The sequence below is a fragment of the Carcharodon carcharias genome, chromosome 14 (assembly GCF_017639515.1).
Source record: "Carcharodon carcharias isolate sCarCar2 chromosome 14, sCarCar2.pri, whole genome shotgun sequence".
Classification (NCBI taxonomy): domain Eukaryota; kingdom Metazoa; phylum Chordata; class Chondrichthyes; order Lamniformes; family Lamnidae; genus Carcharodon; species Carcharodon carcharias.
In genome coordinates this window covers 9,078,119-9,088,808 of record NC_054480.1, presented here as the reverse complement: position 1 = coordinate 9,088,808, position 10,690 = coordinate 9,078,119, and the positions used below count along the sequence as shown (strand labels likewise).

The 10,690-nt window shown below is 48.7% G+C and overlaps 1 protein-coding gene across 1 annotated transcript; it reads left to right on the top strand.

The window, feature by feature from the left end:
* The first annotated feature begins 325 nt into the window (after positions 1-325).
* Positions 326-9,936, top strand: LOC121287012 (transmembrane protein 74B-like). The gene is made up of 2 exons (XM_041204431.1): positions 326-432; positions 9,117-9,936. The coding sequence occupies exons 1-2, from the start codon at positions 326-328 to the stop codon at positions 9,934-9,936; spliced, it is 927 nt and encodes a 308-aa protein (XP_041060365.1).
* The last annotated feature ends 754 nt before the right edge of the window (positions 9,937-10,690 follow it).

Genomic DNA, 10,690 nt, shown 5'->3' with positions numbered 1-10,690 from the left:
AAATTATTCAGACAAGTCCCCTCATGTGACAGTGTCACATGAGCTGGGACAGGTTTATGAATTTTCATAAAATTTTTTGTTTAATTAATAAAATCTTCATGAAACCTCATCCTGCCCGTGGATGGGGTTTCATGCAAAACGCGAAGGCTGCTTGGGCTCTTCGCCTGCCCCCCTGCCAACATTAAGGTTGGATGGGTAGCCCTGTCAATTTGTTTAGTTGGTTGATTAATAACCTTAACAGGCCTTTGACAGTTCGGCAGGCATGCAGCCGATTCCGGTGCGTGCACCCTGAGCGGAGGTTGGAATGACATGCGGTGACATCGGGATGAACGCTGAAGAGAAAGTTCTCCCCATCGGGCTAGATTTTGCTGTCAAAATAGTGGCAAGGCTTACAGTGTTCACCACTATGCACAAACTGGACAGCAACACCCAGTAAGCGCACACCTGCAGATGAGTGTGAAAATACAGAGGTAATTGTCCGGGATGTGCTGCGCCCCTATGAGCTGTATGAAAGCAGCATCTCGCTGTCTGCCTCTCCATTTGAATGAACAGTTCCTGTACTGGGAACCATAGATACATCATTTGCTACAGAAACCTAGGCAAAGTAAAATGCTGTGGATGCTGGAAATCTGAAATTAGAAGAGAAAATGCTGGAAATACTCAGCAGGTCTGGCAGCATCTGTGGAACAAGAAAAACGGAGTCAGCATTTCAAGTCCTGCTGACAGCAACATGCCACACAAAACCTGACAGAAGATCAATGGACAACTACAACTCTATCAAATGGTGGGACCTGTTCATTCAGCAATGACAGCCAAATCCAACTCACTAAAGCACTGGTACAAAACAGACATTGAACAGTTTCATATAGATTTCACATTTAGGGGATAGCAACCATTGTATCATAAAGTTTATGTTGGTCATGGAAAAGGACAGAGAACAAACCAGAGCCGGGATAATTAATTGGGGGGAAAGCCAACTTCGATGGGGTGAGAATGCATCTGAGTCGAGTGAGTTGGAATCAAATGATGGCAGAGAAGATGGTGGCTAAACAATGGGCCAACTTCAAAATAAAAGGCAATGTCAAGGTATATTCCCTTGAAGGGGAAAGGTAGGATGAATAAATCCAGAGCATCCTGGATGAGAGAGATAGAGGTGAAGATGAAAAGGAAGAAGTGCATGTATGACAGATGTCTGGTACAAAATGCAATGGAAAATCAGGCTGAAGATAGAAAGACCAGAGGGGAAGTGAAAAAACTAATAAGAAAAGCAAGGAGAGAGCATGAAAAGAGACAGGCAGGTAATATAAAAAGGATTCCCAAGAGATTTTTCAATAAACACATCAATAATAAAATGGTTGATTAGGGATGAAAAGGGGACTTGCACATGGAGGCAGGAGAAATAGTGGAGGTGTTGAACGAGTACTTTGAATCTGTCTTTATAAAGGAAGAAGATGCTACCCAGGCCGAGGTGAGAGACGAGGTAACTGGCACATTTGAAGAATTTACAATTAAGGAGGAGGAGGTGATAGAAAGGTTATCTTTACTTAAAATAGATAAGGTACCAGGACCAGATGAGATGCATCCAAAGGCACTGAGGGAAGTGAGAGTGGAAATTGCAGAGGCACGAGTGACAATCTTCCAGCCTCCCTTAGACACAGGGAAGGTGCCAGAGGACTGAAGAGTTGTGAATGTTATACCTTTGTTCAAAAAGAGGTGCAAGGATAAATTCGGCAACAACAGACCAGTCAGTTTGACTTCAGTGGTAGGGAAACTTCTGGAAACTATGGACAGAATATTGCCATCGGCTTTTGAGGGCGGGCCCGAAACGCCGACATGTAAAATGACGCGCGAGACATTGGGTGTGTGTCCCAACATCATCACACGCCATTCTGATATTTCGTTCGGTGGACACTCACCAGAGGCAGCTGCGCATCTGCCAAACTGTCAACGGCCTATTAAGGCCATTAAAAAAGTAATTAGAGTTGTTAACAACACCGTCCATCCAACCTTAAGGTTGGTGGGGGGCAGGTGAAAAGCCCAAGAGGCCTTCACGTTTTTCAGGAGGCCTCATCCATGGGCAGGATGAGGTTTCCTAGAAGGTTTTATAAAATAATTAAACAAGTTTTGCAAAATTCACAAACATGTCCCAGCTGATGTGACAGTGTGCCTTTTTGCAGGCACTGGAACTGCATCTTCAGCATCCTGATGGTCTGCTCTGCCAAGTTGTGAGCTGCTGCACCGTTATAGCATCGCTCTGCTGCAGCCTGAGGCCACTGCACAGGTGTCATCAGCCACAACCTCTGTGGGTAGCCCTTGTACCCAAGGAGCCAACCCTGCAGCCTCTGTGGACCCTGGAAGACTGCAGGGATCTGCGAGCGACTCAGCATGTAGGCGTCGTGCACACTCCCTGGAAACCGTGCACACACCTGCAGGATGTGTTTCTGGTGGTCGCACACCAGCTGCATGTTCAGTGAGTGGATGGCCTTGCGACTGATGAAGTCCACCGAGTGTAGCGATGGAGACCTGAGCACCACATGAGTGCACTCTGCACCTGTAGGAATCCAGAGATCAGGGTGAATCCAATGGCCCTTGCATTCTGGCTGTCCCTGTCCCGGGCGAAATGCCACAAAGTTGTAGGCCATGGAGAAGACGGTATCTGTGATCACATGGATGCATTTGTGGGTGGCAGATTGTGAAATCCCACAGAGGTCACCTGTAGAGCCCTGAAAAGAACCACTGGCATAGAAATTGAGTGCCACAGTCACTTTCACAGCCACCAGCAGTGGATGCCCTCCATGTCTCCTTGGTGTCAAGTTCTGCAGTAAGTGGCAGATGTGAACCACCAGGTCCCTAGACATGCGCAGTCATCAGCGACACTGTTCTCAGTCATCTGCAGGGATGTCACTAGGCGCCAAACAACCACGGCTCACTGTCACCTCTGGGCAGCATGTGCAGGAGACCCTGCTGTCCCTTCTTCATGAGGATGCTGCTCCTGCCTTTGCACGTCCGGGTGCCTCAGTCCCTCTCTCCTCAGCCTTCTCTGCTCTCTGTAGGCCATCAGGCATACAGCTAGGTCACCAGAATCCATGATCCTGACGTGGTCCTCCTGCAGCATGAAAGAGAGTGACACATGGTTATCATGGCTGTACTTAGCACCTTTCCTGACCCTGTGTGACTGCCTGTTGATGCTTCCCGGAGAGTGCTGGTCATCCTTCAGATGGCCAGAGATGAGTGTGCTGCTTGGCTGCCCAGGATACTGAGATTGCAAGGGGCTGTGAGCGCCTCCAGCAGTGACTGCTACACGGCTAGCGTTGGCAAGGAGATTGTACAATGTGTGCAGTCCAAATACTCCGTGGTCCAATAAAGTTGTGGCAGACTCCAAGTCTGTGCTGGGGGAGAGGGAGGTGCGGGGGGTGGTTGGGGGGGGTGGTGGTGGTGGTGGTAAGGTATGGAGCTCTTGGTGGCCCTTTGATGCCCCTGCATTGCTTGCATGGCCAGGCAGGCTAGCAGCCTGACCCCAATCATGTGGCTGCGCCTGATCTGTCTGAGTTGCAGAGGCATAGTCAGTTAATACAGGTGTCCCTAATTCTTGGTCACTTCCCTCACTTATCCTGCCCCCCAACCTTGATTGCCTGTGCACGGGATACAGCGCCAGCTCAGCACTTGATTCTCTGCCCCCTTCACAGTTGCCTCCGAGGGTGGCCAGCACTTGCCCCCAGACATCACCCCCCACCCCCCACATCTCAGCAGTCACCTCCAGGGCCAGGCATCAGTTCCCCCTGCCCTCCAGCATGCCTGAGACCTGTAGACGGCAGGCGAACGCTGCTGCTCACTCACCTCAGTTCCCCCAAAAGTGAAGGCCGCCAAGGCACGTTGCCTGTGTGCTGTTGGGAAACACGTCAGCATGCTTTCCCGCTGACGTGGACGGACGATACAGCGGGGTTCCAAGAGCCAGGTAGGATGGCCTTTTAATTATATGCTAATGTATTACAGTTAGCTCCCTGCTGACTGATGGCGGGAAACGCTTCCACGGTCGGTGGGATGAGTGGAAGATCGTGACCTGTCTTCACCCCGTCGTGAAATGGTCCCACCATGTTTTCTGCACAGATCACCTATCTGGCCTGTTACCAGCGGGTCCAAAAAATTACACCGAGGGAGTGGGGGGTTGGGGGGGGGGGGTGTTATTTACAGGGAGGGCATGTGTTATCTTTAGGGAGGGGGGGTGTTATTTACAGGGAGGGGGGTGTTATTTACAGGGAGGAATTGTGTTATTTACAGGGAGGAGGTGTGTTATTTACAAAGAGAGTGTGCTTAATTTGCAGGGCGAGGAGTGTGTTATTAACAGGGATGGGCTGTGTTATTTACAAGCAGAGGGGTGTTATTTACAGGGAGGGAGATGTTATTTACAGGGAGGAGGTGTGTTATTTACAGGGAGTGGGTGTATTATTTACAAGGAGTGGGTGTTTTGTTTGCAGGGAGGGAGGTGTGTTATTTACAGGGAGGAGGTGTACTATTTACAGGGTGTTGGTGTATTATTTACAGTGAGGGGGTGTGTTATTTACAGGGAGGGGTGTGTTATTTACAGGGAGGGGGTGTGTTATTTATAAGTAGAGGAATGTTATTTACAGTGACGGGGTGTGTTATTTACAGTGAGGGAGGTGTTATTTACAGGGAGGGATGTGTTATTTACAGGGAGGGATGTGTTATTTACAGGGAGGGGGTGTTATTTACAGGGAGGAGGGTGTTATTTACAGGGAGGGGGGGCGTTATTTACAGAGAGGGGGGATATTATTTACAGCAAGGGTGTGTGTTATTTACAGGGAGGGAGTGTGTTATTTACAGTGAGGGGGTGTGTTATTTACAGGGGTGGGGTGTGTTATTTACAGCAAGGGGTGTGTTATTTACAGCAAGGGGGTGTGTTATTTACAGTGAGGGGGTGTGTTATTTACAGGGAGGGGTGTGTTATTTATAGTGAGGGGGTGTGTTATTTACAGGGAGGGGTGTGTTATTTACAGCAAGGGGTGTGTTATTTACAGGGACGGGGGTGTTATTTACTGGGAGGGGGTGTTATTTACAGGGAGGGAGGTGTTATTTACAGGGAGGGTGTTGTATTATTTATCGGGAGAGGGGTGTATTATTTATAGGGAGGGGGTGTTATTAACAGGGAGGGGGTGTGTTATTTACAAAGAGAGTGTGCTTTATTTGCAGGGCGAGGAGTGTGTTATTAACAGGGATGGGCTGTGTTATTTACAAGCAGAGGGGTGTTATTTACAGGGAGGAAATGTGTTATTTACAGGGAGGGAGATGTTATTTACAGGTAGGAGGTGTGTTATTTACAGGGAGAGAAGTGTTATGTACAGGGAGTGGGTGTATTATTTACAAGGAGTGGGTGTGTTATTTGCAGGGAGGAAGGTGTGTTGTTTACAGGGAGGAGGTGTACTATTTACAGGGTGTTGGTGTATTATTTACAGTGATGGGGTGTGTTACTTACAGGGAGGGGGTGTGTTATTTATAAGTAGAGGAATGTTATTTACAGTGACGGGGTGTGTTATTTACAGTGAGGGAGGTGTTATTTACAGGGAGGGATGTGTTATTTACAGGGAGGGGGTGTTATTTACAGGGAGGAGGGTGTTATTTACAGGGAGGGGGTGTTATTTACAGTGAGGGGGTGTGTTATTTACAGGGGTGGGGTGTGTTATTTACAGCAAGGGGTGTGTTATTTACAGTGAGGGGGTGTGTTATTTACAGGGAGGGGTGTGTTATTTACAGTGAGGGGGTGTGTTATTTACAGGGAGGGGTGTGTTATTTACAGCAAGGGGTGTGTTATTTACAGGGAGGGGGGTGTTATTTACAGGGAGGGCCTGTGTTATTTACAGAGAGGGAGGTGTTATTTACTGGGAGGGGGTGTTATTTACAGGGAGGGAGGTGTTATTTACAGGGAAGGTGTTGTATTATTTATCGGGAGAGGGGTGTATTATTTATAGGGAGGGGGTGTGTTATTTACAAAGAGAGTGTGCTTTATTTGCAGGGCGAGGAGTGTGTTATTAACAGGGATGGGCTGTGTTATTTGCAAGCAGAGGGGTGTTATTTACAGGGAGGAAATGTGTTATTTACAGGGAGGCAGATGTTATTTACAGGTAGGAGGTGTGTTATTTACAGGGAGAGAAGTGTTATGTACAGGGAGTGGGTGTATTATTTACAAGGAGTGGGTGTTTTATTTGCAGGGAGGGAGGTGTGTTGTTTACAGGGAGGAGGTGTACTATTTACAGGGTGTTGGTGTATTATTTACAGTGACGGGGTGTGTTATTTACAGGGAGGGGGTGTGTTATTTACAGGGAGGGGGTGTTACTTACAGGGAGGGGATGTGTTATTTATAAAGAGTGTGTGCTTTATTTGCACGGAGGGCAGTGTGTTATTTACAGGGAGGGAGGTGTTATTTACAGGGAGGGGGTGTTATTTACAGGGAGGTGGGGTGTTATTTACAGGGAGTGAGGTGTTATTTGCAGGGAGGAGGTGTGTTATTTACAGGGAGAGAAGTGTTATTTACAGGAAGTGGGGTGTATTATTTGCAGAGAGGGAGGTGCGTTAGTTACAGGGAGGAGGTGTGTTATTTACAGGGAGGGAGTGTGTTATTTACAGGGAGGAGGTGTGTTATTTACAGGGAGGGAGTGTGTTATTTACAGGGAGGAGGTGTGTTATTTACAGGGAGGGTGGTGTGTCATTTACAGGGAGGGGGTGTGTTATTTACAGGGAGGAGGTGTGTTATTTTCAGGGAGGAGGTGTGTTATTTACAGGGAGGCTGGTGTGTTATTTACAGGGAGGGAGTGTGTTATTTACAGGGCGAGAAGTGTTATTTACAGGGAGGGGATGTGTTATTTACAAGGAGGAGGTGTATTATTTACAAGGAGAGTGTGTGTTATTTACAGGGAAGAGGTGTGTTATTTACAGGGAGGCTGGTGTGTTATTTACAGGGAGGGGGTGTGTTATTTACACGGAGGGGTTGTGTTAGTTACAGGGGGAATGTGTAATTTGCAGTTTTAGTACGGTGTAGGGTTGTTTCATTTAACGGGAGGGGCTGTGGTATTTACATGGGGCATTTTATTTGCCGGGTGGGGTGTGTTATTTACAGGGAGGGAGTAAGTTATTTTCAGTAACGGATGCTTTATTTACAGGGGCTATTCACAGGGGGTTGCGTGAGATTAATTCCAGTGTGCACCTTGTGTCTGGATAAGGGACTCAAGGAATGTCAGACACAATCAGCCCAAACTGTCTCTGAACCGTGGGAAGCTCACGGAGGAGGGAGGAACCAAAGCCCAGAGACTGAATAAATCAGGAGTGCATGTCACGCAAACTCCAGCCGGGGGAGGGTGCAGGGTGGGCTTACAAAGAGCGTAAACTGTTCAGGATGATCCCGAGGGATTGAACAGCGTTTACCTGATATCCTTTGATTCTCATCCTAAAGCCCCCTATTGGCAAGTGGCTGATAATCTGGAATCAGGTGTTGTAGTGGTTTATACGGAGTGTGCAAACAGTTAAAAGATAATAGAGGAGGAGAGTTCCTTTGGAGCAGGAGTCAGCAGATCGCTTCTAATTGTGACTTGCATCTCGGGCAGACAGCGCCTGGGTATCGCGCTTGTTATATGCGAGTTCCAGAGTCTGGCATCTTGCAGTAACCCGTCTCAGTATTTGACAGATTAAGGACGTGAACAGTTACATTTGGAGGCAAGTTACTGCCGTGGGAATTAAGTGGTGTAAATAATTGTTACCAGCGTGGAAATTTCCTGCAATTTTGGGACACTGGTTCGATGGCAGGGATTTAGCAGTTAGTTAAACCGGCAGTGACTGCACCAGGGTCGGCACGGGCCCTGGGACTATTGATGCAGATGTCACCGCCCCTACTAACAGATAAATGGCCTGAATCCCGCCCGGCCCCGGCTCGCTGCTGGTGGCAGACGCCATTGTACAGCCTCTGTCCTCCTTCCCTCCCCCCCTCTCTCTCTCTCTCCCGCTCTGTCCTCCCTGATTAACTGGCGAGTCGACGCGCACCTAAACCTGGAACATGAATCTGAAACTGCTGGAATCTTGGCAAGATTGAAGTCATTTGGGTTTCATTCAGGCTACCGCCGAACTCACGAAGCTGTTTCTACTGAAATTGTAATTGATGAAAGAACTGAAGGCAAGAAACTTTGGATATTCCTGTGTTCAGAAAGTGGAAGATTGAAAATGCCGCGGGCAGGACAAAGAGACCGGTCAATGTGACCATCACTGAGGGTGGTGGGTCACTTTGTACCGGTCCAAGAACACTTGACATTGGTACTTTGCCCCACCATTCCCAACGATTGACATTGTTTCGTTCGTCTTTCGGACAGGATTTAACTCTTCAATAAAGGAGAAACGATTTCACCTTCATCCTTGACCCGCTTCCCTTCTTCTTGGAGTCAGGATGAGGGCGAGCAGGTAGCGAGCGGATGGACAGGGCGAACCGATATCAAACGCTCCGGTTGAGGGTTGAAGAGAGAAACGGAGAAGGAAGAGGGGCGACTGAATGTTCCCGCTGTGAAATGAAAACAATTTGAGGAACTGGGGGGTGAGTGGGATTGGTCACCTAATGCCGAGCCCTCCCAGGGGTGGGGTGCTTGCTGAATATTAGAGAGAGAGAGAGAGCAATGGGAATCTCCCCACACAGATAAACTGGAGCAGTTCAGTATTGTAGGACGTGGATTACCCTGGGTTGAAGTTTATCGGGGAGACAGAACTGTTGAAGATTGTTGGAGCCTATTTTAATAAAAAAAATAAGTATTTTGTTGGATGTGACTGCGGTCGTTTCTGTGCGTTTATAGTGGACTGCCAGATATTTGCATGTTTCTGGGTGTTGGTGTTGCCTCTCTGCAAATTGGTGAATTTGTAATCTCTGTAATTACAATCCTTGAAATAATCGCAAGACCCAAAGGTCGGGGAGTTCCTACATCACCCAGCCTCGCACCTTGCCGCACTCAGTGGCTCTTTCGGGTTGGCTGGACTGTTGATCTTTAAAGTGTTTCTGCTCCTGATGTGTCTCCGTGTTTAACTCACAGGTCCTGTATCTCACTGAGCTCTCGCCTTGCCTCTCGTTGCAGGGTTGTTGCAGTTAAGCATCGCTGGGATGTACACGGCAAACGAGTTCCAATGGCGTCTGCGGAATGCTATCACCCTCTGGAACTGAGGAACACCGAAGCCGGGGACACAAGTCATGACTCTGGGGCTCAGTTGACAGCGAAGGGCGGCGCCGCGCACTGGAGCCGCAAGCCTTCAGCACCGAGGACAGCTCCTGTGTTCAGCGGCGAGCGGGAGCAAGAGACCTCGTTCAGTTCCCGGGCTGACCCTTTCAACACCAACCCTTGCACCCCACCGGCCGCCACCGGCAGAGGACACGGCCCCCCGGGCGGGGCAGGAGCTGGTTCCACCCAGGGCACCCGGGAGAGAGCCCAGGAGACATCGCCCCGCTCCGAGGAGGAGTTGGAATCGGACGGGGGTGTCCAATCGGCTGATTATGGATTCACGGTGGCGCTCGTGTTCCTGGTGGCCGGAATCATCCTGGTGGTTATCGCTTATGCCATCCCGAGGGAATCTAAGGTGGATCCGGACACGGTGACAGCCCGGGAAATGGAGAGGCTGGAATTGCATTATGCCTTGTTGGGCTCTCATTTGGACAAATGCATCATCGCCGGCCTGGGGCTGCTGACACTGGGGGGGATGCTACTCTCCTTGCTGCTCATGGTCTCTATCTGCAAAGGTGAGCTGTACGGGAGAAGGAACCTCATGGTCACTGGCAGAGCTAGAAAAACCTACGGGTCCATAAACCTGAGAATGAGGCCAGCAGATGGCGAGGGGCATCAGTCCCTGGTGGAGTCTGAGGTTATGCAACTCTCCGAGAACCTCAGCCAGAGCGGCTCCTGAAGAAGCAGTCTTTCCTTCCCCAACTCTGCTTAATTTCTCCAAATGTCGTTTCTGTGAGACCTCTCCCCGAGACATTCAGAGAGTATTTAAACGCATGTGTTTGTTCACGGATTATGTGATAGAGGGTATCGTAACATACTTCACACTGAGCCAATGAACCGAATCTCAAACCTCGGCTTCCACCGAACAGTGAAAATCAGTCCCAGTCTAACGGAGCCAGCCCCCGACCAGGGATAGTTTGATGTTAAATTTAAGTTGACTGTCTGGATATTTAAAAAGGGTTAGGTGTGCGGTGGCGGGGAGGTTCATCTCCCTCTCGCCCTGCACATATAAATAGCTCTGGGACTTTGCCACAAACATTGAATGAATCTGTTGACTAAAACAATACAACATTACCACAAAATGCAACATGTCATGGATCCTATATAGACAGCATACCAGACAAATGGAATCCCAAACAACTCAATCTCATACAGGCTGGACAGCAGAGAGATTAGTCTCGAACCCAGACAGACAGATTGCATCCCACAGCAACATCTCACATAGATTGGCTTCCACTGCAACCATGTTCCATGTAGACGGAATCCCACAGAAAAGGCATTTCAGACAGACTGGATCTCACACTGACTAGATCCCACAGCAATGATATCTGACATAGACTGGATCCCCCATAGATTGGGCACCACATTCATTGAGTGTTGCATGCAAAAGGACTCAACAAAATATCACAGACAGTCTTAACTGAGAGTACGGT

Excerpts from the sequence above, each read along its gene's own strand:
- LOC121287012 (XM_041204431.1), top strand. The coding sequence starts at position 326 with ATGAACGCTGAAGAGAAAGTTCTCCCCATCGGGCTAGATTTTGCTGTC. Across the intron at positions 433-9,116 it reads AAACTGGACAGCAACACCCA|GGTTGTTGCAGTTAAGCATC; the intron begins GTAAGCGCACAC and ends CTCTCGTTGCAG.